General features: G+C 43.6%; 1 protein-coding gene across 1 annotated transcript in view; it reads right to left on the minus strand.

Moving 5' to 3' along the window:
- The window catches only part of KCTD3 (potassium channel tetramerization domain containing 3), a 290,532-nt gene that overhangs the window by 159,790 nt on the left and 110,047 nt on the right, over positions 1-20,695 (minus strand). Inside the window, exons 4-6 of the mRNA XM_069233892.1 lie at positions 13,937-14,010; positions 7,126-7,184; positions 2,563-2,643 (exon numbers count right to left, since the gene is read on the minus strand). Coding sequence (XP_069089993.1) covers positions 2,563-2,643; positions 7,126-7,184; positions 13,937-14,010 — 214 coding nt within the window. The remainder of the gene's footprint in view (positions 1-2,562; positions 2,644-7,125; positions 7,185-13,936; positions 14,011-20,695) is intronic.

A 20,695-nucleotide genomic window follows, 5' to 3' on the forward strand; every position in this document is an offset into this window, starting at 1 on the left:
AGAAGTTTCAATCACAGAAATTTAAGGAAATGCATGATTTCAATCAAAGTTTGAAGCTTGTGGGGCACTGTGGGTAAAAAAACCCTCATGGGATCCATGCACGTCACCCCTCACTAGATTTCCATAGATGTCTATTTTTAAAAAATCTACAGGTCTGCTAGGTTTCCCTAGGTGCTGGCTGAGCTAGGGTCTAAACACTACAGCTACCCACTGTGCAAAAACAGGTCAGTTTTGCGTGGAAATAATTGATGTATACATTTTGCGTTTTGTGGGCTGTTTCATGCTGCAGGCACTAGGCCTACCCACACACAACTGAGGAACCATTTTCATCAGAAGACGTATGAAAATGCTGGGTGGAAGGGAGTTTGTGTCTCTGTGTAAATTCCAGAATTTTCCATCACAGAAATGTGAGGAAAATGTGTTTTATTATTCAAAGTTTGAGGCTTGCAAGGGATTCTGGCTAAAACAACCTGGTGAGAGCCATACAAGTCACCCCATCCTGGATTCCCCTAGGTGTCTAGTTTTTTAAAATGTATAGGCTTGCTAGTTTTCCCTAGGTGCCGGCTGAGGTAGGGCCCACTTGGCAAAAAACTGGTCTGTCTTGTATGGAAAATGTGATGTATATATGTGGTATTTTTAGATGTTTCCTGTCTCAGGCACTAGGCCTACTCATAAAGTGAGGTACCACTTTGATCAGAAAACCTAGGAGAATGCTGGTTGTAAGGAAGTTTGTGGCTCTGTGCAATTTACCTTTCCATTACAGAAATGTGAGCAAAATGTGTTTTTTCAGTCAAAGTTTGAGGCTTGCAATGGGTCCTAGGTAATGTTATGTATTGGGTCATTTCCTGTCGCAGGCACTAGCCCTACCCACACAAGTGAGATACCATTTTTTACTGGGAGACTTAGGGGAACACAGAATAGTACAACAAGTGGTAATTACCAATTGTATTACCATGCATTTGCACCTTGTAAATGTAAGACAATGTGTAAGAAAGAAGTAATTTTTAGAAATACCCTCTAATTCACATGTTAGTATAGGTATCCACAAATTCAGAGATGTGCAAATAACCCCTGCTTCTAAACTCCATATTGTGTGCCCATTTTGGAAATACATTGGTTTCCTTGATACCTACTTTTCACTATTTATATTTTACCATATGAATTGTTAAATACCCGGTACAAAATGAAAAACCATTGCAAGGTGCAGCTCAGTTACTGGCTCTGGGTATCGCAGTTTCTTGGTGAACCTCCAAGACATATATATCCTTGCAACCAGAAGGGGCTAGAGGACATGACAGTATATTGCTATCAAAAATTTGCCATAGTTAGAAAAAGTTGCAGATGAAAACGTAGAAACAAATGGCTGTTTTTTCAACTCAATTTCATTATTTTTTTATTTTAACTGTTACTCTCTATAGGAATAACTTGAAGGATCTACGAAAATGACCCCTTGCTTCAGAAATGTATAGCTTTCTGGTTTCACATTTCTGCCACTAACTGGAAGGAGGCTGAAAGCACAAAAATAGGAAAAATTGACTATGTCCCAGTAAAATGGCAAAACTGTGTTGAAAAAATTGTTTTTCTGAGTCAAGCCTGCATGTTCCTGATAGCTGGGAAGATGATGATTTTGCACAAAATGCTATGGGGGCCGAAGAGTAAACTACCCCGAATAGCCAAAAAAAGGATTAGCGGTGGAAAGCCTAGCAGGGAAGAGGTTAAATAAACGTGCTTAGTGGTTTATACAAACAGAACACTTATTTCAAATTCTGAAAATAAGGTCCTATTTATATCAAATCTATCAAATGATAATCTATCCTAAAAAGACAAACAGAAAAGCATAAAAATGTGAAATTGCAGGGAAAATAAAACATTTAGTTTATCTATGCAGTGGATAGGCCAAGGCTATTTTCTTTAAATTGTACATATTGTTCCCCAAATGGTACTGATCTTGTTTTATGTGCTGTTTTGTACACAGAGAAGGTTGGCTTCTACACAGCAGCAGTCCCTGACATCACCTATAAACAATCAGCTATTTCTCGGTACGGTTTCAGTTCTCCAGTACTGTACAATTCTTTTAAAGGCTCGGCTATAGCTCATGAATCCATGCATTAACTTTCGGTTGGGTCTGAGTGAGTAATCTTCCATTTAATTTAAACCATCAGAACTAATTAGATGTGTCATGCTTTACCACACCCTTTATCCTGTAAATGATTCTAAGAATAGTGCAGACTTCCCACAACACCAAAGTACTTGTTCTAGGGTACAACTGCTTTCAAGCATCAACAGCAAAATCCAAACTCCTCACAATTGTTTACATAAATGCCCACAATATCCCATTTCACTTGCAGCAGAATAGATAGATTCACCATATATACGTTCAATTGGGACTGGACAAAGCAACCTTTAGAACGTAATTGTGAATATATGCATATCTAAACAAGCGACTACAGGACCGTGCGCTACTGTGAAAACAGAATGGCATCAACAGTATGTGAGTAAATTCACCTATTGCAGCAGTTCTGTGGGGTGAGGAATATAAACGAATAATTAAGTATACAGTACCTGGAGGAGGTAAGTAGCCATGAAAAAGGACACTGCCACAAGACGAGCGCTCCAGTTCATCACAGAGTAAAAGTCTTCTCACTAAACAAAAAGAGTATAAAAGAGAGGCTAAAGCAGATGTCAAAACTGCAACAGAAATTGTGTTCCATCATGATGCATGTGCATATCTTCATAGTTTTCCTCAAGAAAGCAATCACCTGAATGCAATGCAAAACCTCACCCATGCATGACTGATGGAGCATTCAACAGTACGAGTGGTGCTGAAAGGAGAGATCACCCACTACTCTAGAGACAATGCAGTGCTACCACAGACACCCACAGACCTTCCTGTCCGACCGCAGTAGGATATTGCAGACACACAACATGAAACAGAGCCCTGCATGCTTGTATGCCTTCAATTAAATACTGGGAGCATCCCACACCAAAAGTTAAAGTATTTCTGAAACATAATGTCTACATTCACTAATGAACAGGGCTGGCGTGTTCATATGGTGGGGAAAAACAGCCACCATACAGAGCCACCAACATGGGCAGCAGGGGGCAAGACTGCAGCTGGGAGGTACAAACCGCCCTTGCTGCAGGGCATGCAAAAACCAACACAGGTAACACAATTCATGTAAAAGATAGCCAGTGGTGAGCTCATGCAAAATTTACACCATCATTATGGAAATGTGGTGTTCTCATCACTATCATCAATGCAAAACACTGATGCTCCTATCCAAGTGTGGTAAGCTTATTAATGCCATTTACATACATGAAGAGAACCCAACTCACCGAGCACACACTTTGAAGTACTGAAGGTCCCATTCACATGGCTAGCTGAGTAAATAAGCTGAGCTTCTGAGCACAAGTTAATGCATTCTTGATAGTACAATACCACTCCTCAATTACAGAATCAGAAATGGTGGATGTAGGAAAGTAGCATCTTTGTGACATGGTTACCCCCACTTTTTGCCTGGTGTCAGTATGTTTAGACTGTAGTACACTGGAATCCTGCTAATCAGGACCCAGTGGCTGTGCTCTCTCCTCTACATTTGGCTGCAGGTGAACTTTTACACCCCACAATTGGTATACTGGTTCATCCATATGTGTCCCAACTATACGGTACTTAGGTACCCAGGACACTGGTACACCAGGAGTCTCCCTCGGGCTGCAGCATGTATTATGCCACCCACGGGAGACCACGCTAACGGCGTCTGCAGGCCTGTCACATACTTTAGATGTAAGGCTTGCCTTATATCAAGGTCACTGCACTTGTATACTGTTAAATCAACCCTTCTGTAGGCCCTTCAGCCCAAGGGCAGGGTGCATGACCCTAAGTGTGAGGACCCTCCTACAAACCCCAGACTCCTTTCCCTGGGCTTTATCAGTGTGGGGAAGCCATCTTAAGGTATGTAGTGGGCACTGGTCAACACGAGTGGTCCAACTACATAATGGCTTCTCCGAACCTAGGCATGTTTAGTCTCAAACATGTTGGAAGCATGCAACTACACTGATTCCAGTGCTAGTTGCATGATCCAATATACTCTGGGAGGCCCTTAGAGGATCTAACAGTTCTGCCTGTGCAGCCTTACGGGGTCTTGCTGCCAGCCCACTCTGCTGCCGACCCCAGACACTATTCTGCCCTCCTGCTGATGAGCCTAACTCAAGCAGGCGAAGGCAGAAAAAAGGATTTCCTGCAAGAGAGAGGTGTTACCACCTCCCCCTTTGAAATTGGTGACTCTGGGCTTGGGGTGGGGTGGCCTCTGCATACCACCAGACTGCTTTGAAGGAACCATTTCGTGCCCTACTTGCATAATCAGGGTTTGCACCAGTTCGGGAACCCCTGGTTCCTGCTCTGGCGTGAAACCACACAAAGGACACCGCAACATTGTTTCTACAGTTCCTGCAAGATTTCTGCAACATCCGTGGCTGAGCATCCTCTAGGGTCACAAGGACTCTGACTGCATCCAAGAAGCAAGAAAGAATCTCCCTTGGAGTGAAGAAGTCACTCCCCTGCATCCGCAGGCACCACAAGACGACTGGCTGGTGGATCCTGCTGGTCCCACAGACTACGAAAAGGCTCTGCTCACAGGTGGTGGTTCTGTGGTCCACTCTGGGTCCAACTTGTCTGCTGACCAACTTGAAAGACAGAGGACCCTTGCTGCAGCCACTAGAAAAGAACTCCTGGCCACAGCGACTGTTGCTCTTGCCAAGGCTTGTTGGCTCTTTCTCCAAGAGATCTTCGAGCTCCAAGAAGTCCCACCCCCAGCACTTTGCAACTTCTAGACCAGCTTCCACTCTGCAGCTCCTGTGACGTGGGACTACTGTTTTGTGTGCTGCTGAGGCCTCTCTGTGTCTCCCTGTGCCTGCTGCCAGTGGGTCACTCATGGGGGTTCCTCTAGCTGGCTTTCCTTTCTTCCTACTGAAGGCCTGTCCTGACTCCCTTCCAAGGGTCGAGTCACTAGGACCTTGCTGGTCCCCCAAAACCTGCAGTCTTGCTTGCATCAGCTATTTGCGTTCGCCAAGGCTTGTTGGTGGTCCTGCTGGCCACTGACCCTCCTGCAATTCGGCAACTGACGTGGGACAGCTCGTGACAACTCCAAGGATCTCCTGAATCCCTCTGGACTTCCCAGCTGGACTTATTCCTTCACTGTCCTGCAGGAACTTCAACTCCAAGAGGGTGGGCATTGCCTACCTGATCAACCTGGACATCTCCGAGTGGTCTGGACAGCGCCCCCTTCTTTTTCAGATCCTTCACGTATGGAATCCACCTTTGGGTTCCACCAGCCTGGTCCACGGGTCGCGACAGCAACTGGACAACCGAGATGCCCACTGACTCGGGTTTCCGACGCCACTTCACCCCTATGCACCTGGGCTCCCTGATGTAGGTACTCCGGTCTTCTGGGTATCCACAGATGGGGGCACTAGCCATCCTTCTTTGTGCCAATAGGTTTCCTCTGGGTCCACTCGGAAGGGTCCTGAATCCATAATAATCCAAGCGCAATGGTACTGTGTTAGCCTATGGGACACCTGGCTCGATAACACATCTGCACCCAGATGCCTATGGGATTTCTGGTACATACCTCTGGTAATTTCTTACTCCTCCAGCCCCTGGGGTTCTAACACACTTACCTGGGGTTGGGCATCACTATTCTTATACTACTTTCTTAGTATATGGTTTGGTCCACCCATAGGATCCCCTATATTTCTATGATATTCCTGTTTGTTTCTAAGTGCATTGTGTATGTAGATATCTCCAAATGGAGATATACCAGTATTAGTGCAGCAGTAGTGTCGTAATAAAGAATACTTTATTTTTGCAACACCTGGTTTGGTTCTTTCTTGTGTGAGAGTTACTGACTGACTATTGTGGTATTGCAAGTTTTTTACACTCCTCCTAGTTAAGCATTAGCTGCTCACCATAGCTACTCTTGGAGAACCTTTGCTATTTGGACATTGAAACACTATCACTAAGGGTTGCCTGGACTCAGTATAGGGTGCTACACCATAGATATACAACATAAACTGAGCCAGCCTCCTACAGTGGATATGCCACCAGTACAGTGGAATTTCCATGTCAGAAAATCTAGTTTTAGACGTGAATTTAGTCTGGAAAAAACCTGTAACTCAACAAGTTTGTGGGTGCTCATAGAACACTTGCAGGCAGTTTGGAAATAAAGATGATTGAAACAGTTTAACTTCTTTGAAGAGAAACTTCTCAAGATGGTATGAAATTATCGCGAGAGAGAGAGAGAGAGGCTTTTGACAGCAGCCCACGTGATTTTCTTTTACATGAGGACATACTTCATGTAAAAACTTCATATAATCCACTGGCAGGAGACTGATTCAAGCAGCAAAGGCTTTTCAGCAAGACAACCATTGCACAAACCAGTTTCCTGCTGGCAAAAATATAGAACTCAACAATGCAAAATTGGGAGCAATTTTAACACAAGTTCTATGTAAAACTCAAATTGTGCCCATAGCGTGCTCGTACCAGGAAAAAGCTGAAAAATCTATTTCTTATAAGGAGGAGAAATGTTTTTTCGAGGTTGAAACGGGATGGGAATTCCCCATAAACTGATAAAAAAGAAGAGATTTTTATATAGGGAAAATAGTTTGCTCAATGGAGAAACAAAAATAGACAGAGAAAGTGCACTTTAGCTTATAATTTCAGAAGCAAAATCTGTATCTCTAACATTTCTGTATGAGGATGTAATTCTGAGAAGGTGCAACTATCGGACTTTCCTAGAAAAACTCTTGGAAATATTTGTGAATTACGAAACATTCTGAAACTCCGAACTGATGAGTAACCCTACACCTTAGCATATTTGCAGATTACATTTTATAACCAGGTCCTAAATATTTCTCTTGAATCATGTCTTCTTTCAGTGCCCCTGAAGGTCATACAAATATATAAATTGAAAGAACAAACAACACAATTTGACTCCCTTCTATTAGCAATCACTCCCCACAGAGAAGTTAAGTTACGTATCTACAAGTATTTCAGAACTATGCATTGAGTGACTGCTTCTTTTAGAAATGTACTTCCACAAAAGTGTACTGAATCCAAAAAACATTTACCTAGAGGAGTGATCCCATAGAATTCTGCTTCATGCCTGAGAACACTAATGCTCACTCCACTGCAAAACACAAGAACAGTATTAAAGACGTAACATCTATTTATCTACTGAAGAATCAACGCATTTCTATTTATGCAGGCCTGTCCTTCTAACTATGGATCTGTTGTAAATGCAATGTTCTACATAGTTTATAAACGTTAACTAAAACAAGTTAAATTGGAGGGGGTACACTTTTGTGAAGACACATCAGTAGGACACTTGTGGGAGCAGATCAATGGGTAGTGAGTATCCAAAATAACTTTTTCAGACCTTTCGGAATCGAGGATAGTAGTGCTCTCCGGGTGGGAGGTTGTTCTACCTGATAACATGAATGCTGCAGTAGGGAATGCCGTTTCTTACCATACCTGAATTTGGCAGAGCAAGATCGGGAGCAATACAGTGTTGTGCTGTGAGTTTGTATGTGAAATAGTTTGTGTTCTAAAGCTTAGACTCCAAAAGATGTTATTCTCTGTTCATCAGCAGAGCTCAGTAGTGTGAAACGAAGATCCAAGAATGTCAGATGCATGCCAGACTTTAAAGCTATCCATATAAATATATTCAATGACTCTATACACAAACTATTTACAAAGTGATTGTCCTCAAGATGTGATGTTGATACAGCATTCTTTGACCTACGTTGGAACACCCATGGCACAACTGGCAGGTAGGAATGTAGGTCGTTTCAACAGCAAGACTACCAAGTAGTATTAATTAACAAGTTACTTACCTTCAGCATCGTCCCTTCTGGTAAATATTTTATCTAACAATACATTTCTCATTTTTGAGTAGCCTCAGCTGCCAGACTGGATCTGGAGAATTTCCTCACCATTGTTTCTGTGCACCAGCAGGTTGCATTGTGCAAGTTCGTGACTGCTCTGTCTCAACCTGGAAGTGATGCCAGTCACATTCTATGTGCCAACCCTACATACTGAGGTCACTTTCTTTCTTGACACTGTCTGTGCCGGTGGACACGGAGCTTAATAACTAATCAGATATGACAGTGTGCAGATCTGAACTAATGTAGGAAAGTACCCTCTTTCCTGGCATGGTTACCCCCTTTTTCTGCCTGATGTCAGTGTGTTTGACTGTGTTCACTGGGTTCCTGCTAACCAGGACCTCAGTGATTATGCTCTGTTTCAAAATCTGTATTTCATCCCACAAATGGCACACTGGTGCCCCATTATAAGTCCCTAGTATATGGTGCCTAGGTACCCAGGGCATTGGGGTTCCAGGGGATCCCTATCGGCTGCAGCATATATTTTGCCACACACAGTGAGCCCAAGCAAAGGGTTCTGCAGGACTGCCATTGCAGCCTGCGTGAAAAGGTGCAAGCACCCTTTCACTGCCACTTTTCACTGCACAAGGTCTCTCATACGTCACCCCATGGCAGGCAGGCCTTCCAGCCCAGAGGCCTGGGTGTAAAGAACTTGTGTGTGAGGGCTCCCCTGCACTAGCTGAGGTGCCCCCATGAACTCCAGGCCCATTTCCCAGTCTCCGTGAGTGCGGGATGCCATTTTATGCGTGTACTGGACATAGGTCAATACCTATATCAAGCTACATAATGGTAACTCCGAACGTGGGCATGTTTCGTATCAAACATGTAGGAATCATACCCCAATGCTTTTGCAAGCATTAGTTGTATGATCCCATGCAGTCTGGGGGCTCCTTAGAGGACCCCCAGTATTTCCAATACATCCTTCTGAGGGTTTCCAGGCAGCCCAAGCTGCTGCCACCTCCCAGAGAGGTTTCTGCCCTCCTGCTGCTTGAGAGGCTCAAGCCCAAGAAGGCTGAACAAAGGATTTCCTTTGGGAGAGGGGTGTTACACCCTTTCCCTTTAGAAATAGGTGTTACAGGCTTGGGAAGGGTAGCCTCCCCAGGCCACTGGCAATGCTTTGAAGGGCACATTTGGTGCCTTCCTTGCATAAACCAGTCTACACCGGTTCAGGGACCCCCCAGCCCCTGCTCTGGTGCAAAACTGGAAAAAGGAAAGGGGAGTGACCACTCCTGCCATCACCACCCCAGGGGTGGTGCTCAGAGTCCTCCAGAGGGTCCATGGGTTTTGTCATCTTGGATTCAAGGTTGGCTGGGACCTCTAGAGCATCTGAGTGGCCAGTGCCAGCAGTTGACGTCAGAGCCCCCTCCTGAAAGGTGGTCACCCAGCTAGGAATTCCCCTTTCAGGGGTATTTAGGGTCTCTCTCTTGGGTGGTTCCTAAGATTTGAATTGCAAGACTCCAGCAGGATTCCTCTTCAACCTCCACTTCGACTTCTGACCGAAGAAACTGCATCTGGATGCTCAAGGACCCAACAAGCTGCAACAAGGAAGCAAGACACCTCCTGCAACATTGTATCCACGGCTCCTTCCAGCAACTGCAACATTTCCTTGGTTGTGCATCCTGTCTTCAACCTGCATCAGAAGGAAGAAGGAATCTCCCTTGGGGTGAAGGAGTCACTCCCCTGCTTCTGCAGGCACCGACTGCAACAACGACCGGCTGTGTGGATCTTCTCTCCTGCTGAGCTGCATGGATTCTGCATCACGGGTGTTGGACTGAAGTGGTCCTGATGGTTTTCTCTTACAGCTGTCCAACTTGGATGGAGGTAAGCCCGTGCCTGCCCACGCAGGACAGTATCCCAGCGCACCACGTCCTTTGCAGCTCCCAAGGCTTGTTGGCATCTTTTCCACGAGATCTTCAGGCATCCTGAAGCTCCAGCCCCCAGCACACACAGCTCCCTGAGTGGTTCTCTGGCAGCGTGGGAGCCTTCTTCGTAGTGCTGCATGGGCCTCTTCCTCAACTTTCGTGTTCCCTGTCCTGTGGGACTCCTGTGGGTGTTGCCTGGTCTTCTGTGGGCTCTATGTGTTGCTGAGGTCCCCCATGACTCCCGCTCCTGGGTAGAATCCGCCTGGTCCTTCCTGGTCCCCGGCAGCTCCACTTTCCGCTAACCGCAAGTTTAGTGTGTGCCAAGGCTCACTGGCAGACTCCAAAGACACAAATCTGACTGCAATCCTCCTTCTGGTGTGGGACATCACCTGCATCCTCCTAGAACTTGACTTCGTCTTCTTGGGTACAGTGCTGACTCTGCTTCTTCACCGTAGACTCACCACTTGCTCCTTTAGTCTGGTGGGTAGGGTCTCCTACCCTTCCTGGACTCTGCTGTGCTTCTTGAACTTGGTCCCCTTCTACCACAGGTCCTCTTGTCTAGGAATCGTCTGTGTGTGTCTTGCAGTCTCTTCTGTGTTTTGCATTATTCTTCTTTTCTTCTAAGTGGGTGTTCTGGGGAATTTAAAGTGATTTAATCCTGCTTTCCTGGTCGCTGGGGTGGGTTATGGAACTTACCTCTGGGCTTCCCTAGTACTCCCAGCTCCCTTCTACACACTCCACTTACCTAGGTGGGGGACCCACTTTCGCATTCCATTTTTTTAGTATATGGTTTGTGCTCCCCCTACGGCTATTTCTCTCTATTGTGATTTTCACTAATTTTCTAACTGTTTTATGCCTATTTCTGCATACTAGTGTATACAATTTGTGAATTACTTACCTCCTAAGGGAGTATAGCCTATATGGTATTTTTGGTATTTGTATCACCAAAATAAAGTACCTTTATTGTTGTAACACTGACTGTTTCCTTTCATCTGTGTAAGTACTAAGTGTGACTACAGTGGTATTGCATTAGCTTTGCATGTCTCCTAGATAAGTCTTGGCTGCTCATCCACAGCTACCTCTAGAGGGCCTGGCTTCTAGACACTGACTACAATACACTAATAAGGGATACCTGGACTTGGTATAAGGTGCAAGTATCTTGGGTACCCACCACACACCAGGCCAGCCTCCTACAACTAACATATATACATAGTGATAAAGAAAAGAGTCCTCTTCACAGAATGGAGAGGTGGGAGGGCGGCGAGGAATCTGAGGATAGACAGAGTATCAATGAGAAAAAACATTACCAAATGTAAGTAACTTGATCTTCTAATGAATACTTCTAGCCCCAGATTCATCACTTTGAAAAGATACCAAAGCAGTGCCTCCAATGGTGTGTTGTCAGTGGAATGGCTCAAACTAATAAATCCTGTAGGACTGAATGGGCAAAATGATCTTCCCGCCTGTGTATTTGGACAATACATAAAGGAGGAGTTATTTAAACATTTTAAAGAACGAGAGAATTAAACTGACTTTAGAACGAAGAGAGGGTGTTACTGGCCATGAATGTGATTTCTTTTGGATGACTACTTCCATGTGGATTGCACGTTGATTAAATAGGGCAACTAAGTTTTCTGTAATAAGGAGACTGTTTGTAATGTATCTGTCATTTGATTCAGTGTTTTGTGAATGGTGATGGGTTCAACAATATGTCTGCCATTTTGTAATGATGCTCTAAGGTTTTTATTGTAGAGTGGAAATACTACAAGGACAACCCTAGAATAATTGTATAAACTGTATTGATTTGATGTATTCTGAAAACCCAGTGTCAAATTGAATCATTTCACAGTGACAAAAGTGCATAATGTGATTGATACCTGCAGGATACCATGTCTTTGTCTTGAAGGGTCCTGGCTATCAAGGCAGGAGAGCTTTGTGAAAGTATGAAGCAAGACCCAAGTAGTAGCCTGACAGATGTCCAGAGCAGAAACTTTTTGTGTCATACAGTGGTAGCAGCCTTGGCGTCATTTGAATGAGCCCTCAGACCCTCTGGGGGCCTGGTTTTTTTCTGCACTGCCTCACCCTTTTTCATCCCAACAAAGCCCACAAAGAGCTGTTATGTGAAATTAGACTGATATGGCACTGTGAATAAACCCTGAAGGGGTATCTCACACTGAAGTGCATAACAGGTGAGGGGTAAAAAAATTAAGGATTGGAGACATTAGAAGAGCTGGGTTTTAAAAAGTTTTTGAAGCAGGCAAAGTCACAATACTCCCGGATGTGCTGCGGTAGCTTGCTCCACAGTCGTGGGTCAAGACAGGAGTAAGATCAGCTACCCTATTTAACTGTGCGAATGCATTGGGGGCAGAGTAGATGCTGATCTTTTGATGTCAAATTTCTTGTGGAAAGATATTGATGAAGCTTATTATGGATATAGGTGGGGCCCTCTCCTGATAGAGATTTCTGTACCAAGCGTAGGAGCTCAAAAGTAGCATGTTTCCTGATTGGAAGCCAATGGAGCGATCTAAGAGTAGACTCAGAGGGAGTGGGCGGTAGGGGTCTGGGGTTGCACACTAGGCGTGCTGCGGTGTTCTGGACTACCTGATACCAGATAGTAGTGCTTCACTAGCTCTGACCAGTAAGGCGTTTCCATAATCCAGGCGGCTGCCCACCAAAGCCTGTGAGAGGGTTTTTCTTGTATGGATAGGTAGACACTGGAATGCTTACTTGAAAGGTGATTGTCCACCCTATGGTCTTAAGCATGTTAGATATAAAAGCTCAAAGCTTTGTAATGGAGTCTCTCCCCTTTTTCCAAGGTGCGAGTTGGAGCAAAAAACGCTAGCAGAGTGGTGGTTTTTCCTAAATGAAGGAGACAATAATTCCTCCCTAGTCAGGTATTACAAACCTTTGAACGTGCGCTGCAACTAGTGTCATCACTTTCATGAATACCAGAAGGGCACTGATGAGGTCAAAGGAAGCATGGAGTACTGAAAATGCTCTTGACTCACAGGTAACGCCTGTGAGACTGCAGGACTGGAATGTGAAAATAGGCTTCCTGTGATTCCAGCGCTACCATCCACTCTACTCAATTCAGGGCAGATAGGAATTGGGCCAATGTAAACATCTTGACTTTGTCCTTTTTCAAGAAGAATTGAGAGGACAAAGGTCTATTATAGGACAAAGGCCTCTGCCCTTCTTTGGCACCAGGAAATAACAGGAGTAACAATAAGTCCTCATTTCCAACATCAGAACCATATTCGTTCCGTGGCAGGAGACTGCGAGGCACCATAATGTCCTTGTGAGTTCTTCTGATGAAAGTGGTAGAGTGAGGGAAAGCAACTCTGTTCTTCAAGTGGCTTGGAGTCTGAAGGGGACCTTTGCCGAAATGGGTTTGCATCCTCAACTTTGACCAGGGACGGTACTTATGCATCTTCTGACGCTGTTCGATGAAGTACAGTTAAGCTTCGAAGTCCAGGATCATCTTGGGATTCATTCAGGTGCTGTCCCCGCAAGACACAGTCAGGCAAAGAGCCTAGGCATCAGCTTTGTCACAGACATCTGCATGTGACAGGCACTACATGTTTTAAACCCGGTAGTCTTCGGCAAGGACATATTCCATTGCACACTGTGAGAAAATCTTTGAGAAAAGGACAAGAACAAACAACAGGTCTGCATCCAAATGAGCAGAAAGAAAGGAACTGACATTACTGTGGATGGGTGGCCGTATATGTAGCTCAGGTGTCGCTTTCAGTGCTGGACAAAGACGATGCAGAGCCATATGAAGTCACCTGCTGGGACACAGTAGCAATGCTAAGAAAATTCCCTTAACCCAGTTTGGCACCTGGGGGTGTATATAAATAGATAAATCTGCAGGTATCCACCTGAAAAACTGAATTAACATGACAAATATATGGTGTGATGGATCGGAGAAGAGGTAGACTTAAGAGCAAAAGCGCGAGCACATTTTTTGCTGTATGGGAAAATTATGGTCTTATGAAACAACCATAAACACCATTAATCCTTGACATGACATGCAAGGCTATTGAGGAGCAGTAACCTTAGGTACATTTAACTTGCTTTAGTTCAGATGTTGCGTATCACTAATGTTGATGCACGTTGAAAATGTTTTTTCTTACCGCAAATCAAGCTCCTTAGTTCTGAGAAAATTTAAAATAGGTGCAAATGCTGCTGGGTCTCTGTCAATAAATATCTGGAGATTTAAAAAAAGGGGAAAAATCAGTTTTTAGTGGGAAAACAAATTGTGCACTTAATGCAGTTAAAGCATGTGTTCATATGTGCCCCTTGATATAGCCTCAAAGAGGGTATCTATGAATGATAATTGAAGCCAAGTGGCATACATGAAAGCCTGAATGGCTCACAAGGAGCAATGAACAATGTTACACATTTAGAGAATGGAATCTGCATTACTGATTTGGAATTAGAGGAAACTTGTAATATACTCCATCTTTCATCTTTTTTCTGTGGATCCTGTATTCTATTTTCAATAGATGGTGGGCTAACCAGAGGCTTTAATTTGCATCTCTGACATCTACAAACATCCTGGAGTTGCTAATGTCTTCTTCACAAGGACAACAGGGCTAACCATGCAGAGTACACGATAGGCTTGAATGACCAATTTACTTGCAACACCTCAAGAAGTCTGAAATAGTTCACACTGTCTTTAGAACTGTACTACTTTAGCAAACAATAGGCCTTATATCATATTTCATAAATCATTTAACACTTTCATTGAATATCACAAGGAATACACTTCTTGCCTTTTCTTTTTTTCAAACTATCTGCAGCCACCAAGATCCATATTCTACAGTCTTATTTAAATACCATTTTAAAATCCAGTAGACCAAGGCCATCTTCCACGTGGTAAATAAGTGCAATTACCTTTTTACCGCACAGGTTTTGCCTCTGACTGTGGCATTAGTGTATCCAAAAGATACATATGTCACACAGCAAGCACAATAAGCAAAATAAGATTCTACTAACTCCTCAGTGAGTTAATTCAATACTTTTTCAAGTATGTTGAAATGTGTTAAAGTATATTGCCTTCCACAAAATTGTAAGGAGATATAATTAATTGAACATAGTGTTACTCAGGACCGCTCAATGACATCCTCAGTGCCTCCTTAAATAATACATAGAACACTATTCATACTAGCAAAAAAATCCAGGTGCTATCTACACCCTTTCAAATGAAAACTCCACTTTTCCCTTACCTCAATCAGCATATTTAAAAAAATACCTACAGTAAATCCAATCCCTCAGCAAGCTCTTCCACCACCCTTTCCCCTCCTGATGCCAGTAGGTATACTACAAATTCTATAAATATGTCTTTCTATTGCTCACACAAAAATCAAAAAATTGAACTTGGGCTTTATAAATGCATGCAGCCTTTAAAATGTTATGCCTAGTTGTAAAAAGGTATCTGCTATCAGCACTGATGCTTTTGCTTTCCTCTGTGCAGTAAGTTTTGCCCTGCTGTAACTTGCTTCCAGTTATAAAGCAGCAGGTCACACTCTCCAACTCACTGTAAAAAACGTATTTTACTCTCGCCTGTTTCGGCGCATTAGCAATCACACAAATGTGGGCATCACTGCAATCCGTGTGCACTGTTTAACAACCTTAAAGCACCCTTTCTTTCCCATGCAAAGTTGTGTCTACACGCACAAAACAGAAATTATGTGTAGCAGCGCACTTAAACAGTGCCAGATGATATGTTTGTTACGTTGAAAATAAGGAGTTTGCACCATTAAAGGGAATTCCTCAGCTGTGCTGTCACAAAGCTCAGACACATGCACATCTCAGCGAAAATGGCACCATTACTCACATTCTCTAACTGGTTCATTCACAGTCTTTGTGCATAAATGATTGTTAGTCTCCTGCAGAGCCAATAACACAGTTTCAAAATATAAGCAATCCCACCCATGTGTTTGTTTGCACATTTGCACTGAATCCTGATCTTGCTGCAGGTGTTTACGTTGATCAGGAAGTACTGCCTTGTTTACTCAGTGAGTTAAATCAGACCTCGTCAACTCAAGGGGGGGCGGTGGCACAGATATACACACACTGTGGAGTAGAATGAAAGCAAAGGGCAACTCCTGCCACACTGTTCAGACTGATATTTTTTTGATTTGGCATTAGTTAATAGAATACAATGCAAGTAGAGAGCGCACAGCTTTCTCTGAGGAGGCGTCTTGCAAGCAGAACGACCACCTACAAAAAACCTAGCAGCAGAGATTCTGAATGACGTCTGGGCAGGAGTCATAGAGTAAGGTATTTAAGCCCTTTCTGAATACAGCTTTGGACGGGTTACTTCTCAGGCTAAGGGAGAGTGCGTTCCACAACTTCGAGGCCGGAAAAACAAAATACCTCCTCTTTTGGCCTTGTGAATGCGGAGATGTTTGAGTTTGTTTGACGTAAGGCTTGAAGCGGCGCCTGAGATAGAGTGGGCCATTATGGGTGTAGACCCCAAAGATAAAGATGATTGCCTTAAACTGGATACTTTTTTTCCACGGGAAGCTGGTAAAAATGAGGCAGATGGCCAGCCATCGCTGCCTGGGGGGGAATCTTGAGAATAAGCTGAGCTGCAGCATTTGGGGTGATTTGAGGACGCTGGATCACAAATGCAGGCAGCCCCAGGTAAAAGCTGCTGTCCTAATACAACCTGGAGGTGATCAAGGCATGAACTATCTTATTGCTAAACTCCATAGGCATCAGATGCAGCATCCTTCCTAAAGATCTGAGTCATAAAGCAGGAGATAGATACAGCCTTAATTTGGGGCTCAAAGGTGTGGTCAGAGTCAAAGTTCACCCCAAGGTTTCTTGCCATGGGTGTCGGAAGGTGGGGGAAACCGTTTCCAATGGCCACCACAGGCTTGGTTCGTGGGGAGATCTTAGTGCCCAAAAAAAGAATCTCAGTTTCATCTGAGTTAAGATCTAAACAGCTAGAGTTCATCCAGGCAACAACTGAACTGACACAGAGTTTGAAGTCGCCCATAGTAATAGGAGCTTTTTCCTTTCCAAAAAGAGTTGTGTCTCATCTGCCACACAACTCTCACTCCCCAAGACTCAACCAGTTTCACCAGTGGTGCCAGATATTAATTAAGAAGGGTGGGAATAAGAGCGAGCCCTGAGGGACTCCACACTCTAAAGATTTAGCAGCAGAAGTGAAAGGTGGAAGTAAAACTGCTTGAGAGCGTTCACTAATGAAGGATTTCAACCAAAGCAGGGCTTGGGCCCTAATACAGAACATTTTAAGTATCTCCAGTAAGATGGTGTGAGAGACAGTGTCGAATGCAGAGGAGAGGTCAAAAAGCATTACCATAACCGGGGTGTTTGAATCCAAATGTTCTTTAATATATTCTGAGACTTCAAGCAGGGCAGTCTCCGTGCTGGAGCCAGCATGAAACAAGATTGTGAATCGTGGAGCAAATGATTAGACTCAGGAAAGTGCGATAACTGTATGTTTATATTTTTCTCAAGTGATTCCACATCAACAAAATTGGTCTAAAGTTGCTAAGAAGTCTAGGGTCAGCCGCTGGGTTCCTAAGCGGGGGATCAGCAAAGCTCGTTTCCTGCTGGGCGGAACCAGACCTGACCTAGGGATTCATTTAGTAATCTGCTCAAGGCAGGGTTTACAATAGGGCAGCCAATTTAAGGATTGTCGAAGGGAAGATTTCTAGAGGAGATCCAGATTCAGACTTACAACTTGCAAGATCAGCAGCTGATTCCTCTAAGATTATGGGGAGAAATTCAGAAAGTGATGGGTCGGGTGGAAGTAGAACGTTGCTCCTAGAGTGATGGGCTCCTGTGCCAAGAATTGGTCATAAATGGTTTGGATTTTTTCGAAAAATAGGTCAGAGGGGCCTTCGCATAACTCCATGGAAAGAGAGAGGATGTTTCTTATGGCACTGGGAGAGAGAAACGAGTTGACAAGTCTAAACAGTTCTCAGCTTTTGTTTGCTGCCTCAGAGATGTATGTGGCAATAAAGGTTTTGTGGGCCATCCGAACAGCTGCACAACATTTTTTCAGAGTGGCCTGGTAAATAGCTTTTGCGCCCTTATCATACTTGGATATCCATTGCCGTTCCAACCTTTTGCATACTGGTGTCTCTGACTTGAGGGCATCATAGAACCACGGAGTTGAGGATTTAAGCCCCTTTGAGAAGTGGAATTTCAGAGGAGCTACATACAGTGTCAACAGCATCCGTAACCAGTTATTAAAGCCAAATACATCCTACTCCAAGTCCCCTGTTCCATGATAGGACATGGGCCATAAGTTGGGAGTCAGAGATTTCATGCCAAGACCTCGTTAAACTCTTGGTCAATCCTTGGGTACCGCAGGGACCCGAGGATAATACCTTAAAATGTATCAAATAAGAGCCAGAACTAGTTGTACCAATATAGTCAAATGATTTGATAGGACAAGATCCAATGTATGCTTAGCTTTGTGAGTGGTTACTTTAATTAGTTGTTCAAGGTTGAAACCTTCCAAAAAGGACAGAAACTGCCGTGCAGGTTTGTTGTGAGGGTCGTCCACATGAAGGTTGACGTCACCCAAGACCATTAAGTTGATATAGAGAGGGGATAGTTGGCCCAGTGCATCAGTAAGAGGTCGTAGGGAGGCAGCGGAGGCATCAGGAGGCCAAAAGATAAGAGCCCCCGATAATGAGAAGGTAGGGGCTAAAATAATGGTGAAGGACAACCCTTCAATGTTATTGATGTTAGGTAATTTTGACACAAAGCCAGTGCTTAATTTGTGCTTGTTGTTTCCGGTGCTGGGCACCGGCACTTATTTTTGAGGGCCAACGCTTATTCTTCTGCCTCAAGCATTTGCTGCGAGCAAAAGACACATATGGGAAAGACAGGGGGAAGGGGAAAACGAAAAAGCGTCACAAGGGAGAAAGTAGAAAACTACACGAGTGAGCTGAAGGGGCAGGAAGTGGCTGTAAATGGACTGAAGAGGCCCGAGATGGCTTCAGGATTACGCTGCCTCAGTATTCCGTGTTCACACATTTAATTGCAGCGGCCACTGATTTAAGAGGAGGTCTTTGGGCACTGGCTCCTTTTTATTTACAAATTAAGCATTGCACAAAGCAAAAGTAGGCAGATCTTTGTAGGATGGCCACTCCGCCCCCCCCACTTCTTGTTGGCTTTATCGAGAAGCTTAACAGAATGGTCTGAGGAACTGCCAAAGCAATATCAGCAGCCAAGCTGTCTTTTAACCAAGTTTCAGTAAGAAATATCAGGTATCAGTGGATCTCAGTTAGCAAATTAAAGATGTCTAGTGCATGTCCGGGTAAGGAGAGACAGTTTATCAGATACACCAAAAAGGAGGCTCCTGGTGGGAAAAGAGAATGTCACCAGACACACCGAGTGGTACTAAACTGTAGTTGTCCATGTCTTGCAATGAGCTGCACGGTTTTAGGAGTCTCAAGAGAGAACCCGAATCCAGTGCATTTAAGCCCAAATCCTGGGTTGTCAGCCGTGCATTCACATGTATGTTCACAAGATAAATTGCATAAAGCTGACAAATCACTCCTAGTGTAAGATGGGACGCGATATGGCAGAGCTTACCAGCACCATGGCTGACGCTGGCCGTGATCCGGACGTGGACGGGCGCAGGTGGGCTTGCCTGGCAAGTCAATGTGATTTTATTATCATTATGGGCATACTTCATAAATTGCACTTTTGATTATGTTTACACTTTGGACTGAGTTTAGTTCTTTTCGGTCTTCAGAAACTGCACTTTCGTAGTAACTAACACTTTTGTAGTAAGTCTAGCATTAAACATGTGACCAACCACTGATACTGGAACAACCTCCCATGAAAAATAATGGAGTCAGGGAATTAAAATAAAACTCCATAGAAAATGATGTTACGTTAAATTAAATTATTTACAATTAAGAATATAAATAAATATAAACTAATGTTAAAAATACTACATTTTCATTGTTTAATTGGTTAAGAAATATATACTATTATCATATATTTTTTCCTCTCACACCTGTATATTCCTTAAAGCTGGCAAACACACACACACACTGTTTGATTTACAACTTAATAGCCTTATACTGTCAGTCATTCTAGGCTAATATTTTGACCGTTTAGCTGATCTATTAGTCAGGCCTATTTAGTTACGCACTAAACTCAGTTTGACATGTGATGTGGCATTCGGCCTGATAAATCGTAGTTGCGTCACGTGTGATCGATAGTGTGCGCCGGTATCTAGAGTGGTTTGCCCACTTTGTTTAAATTGCGTCGCCTCACAAGCTTACGCTTTTGGTAGACAAGCAAGCTTCACAGTGCTCGAACGTGCGTACATCTCCATTTATAATCATAAATACAATATGTAAAAATAATTTTATTCATCACAACGTTGTTCTAGTACGTATAAGGAATTACATATTTACGAATTGTTGTGATAAACCCCTTTAGTTTGGGCATATCACGTCTTTCTGTAGGCGGCCGATCGCTGTGATGAGTTGGAGTTTATGAATCGTCTCACAAAGTGTAACTTTAACATGAGCCACAAGATGGCGATGGTAGCACAGAAATTGCTACAAATCTTACCTTGTCGAAGCAATTCTGCCCATGCCTTAAGTTTTTAACAAAAGACAGTAGTGTAAAAGTAATATGCTTAGGTTAAAAGCCAAACTATTAAAATAAATACTGGCAAAGCCAAGAGGTCTGACGTGTATAATCAGGGGACTAAACCAATAATGAACAGAGCAATGAGAGGAAAAAAAAACAACAAAAACGATTGTTCTCTGTATATAATATATCTATGAGATAAATTTAACATGGACTAACTTAGTATAATTTTGAGATATAAAATATTCCCTAATGCATTGCAAGTTCCACACGGGACAAAGGGATGC

The sequence above is a fragment of the Pleurodeles waltl genome, chromosome 5, assembly GCF_031143425.1.
Source record: "Pleurodeles waltl isolate 20211129_DDA chromosome 5, aPleWal1.hap1.20221129, whole genome shotgun sequence".
NCBI classification, from domain to species: domain Eukaryota; kingdom Metazoa; phylum Chordata; class Amphibia; order Caudata; family Salamandridae; genus Pleurodeles; species Pleurodeles waltl.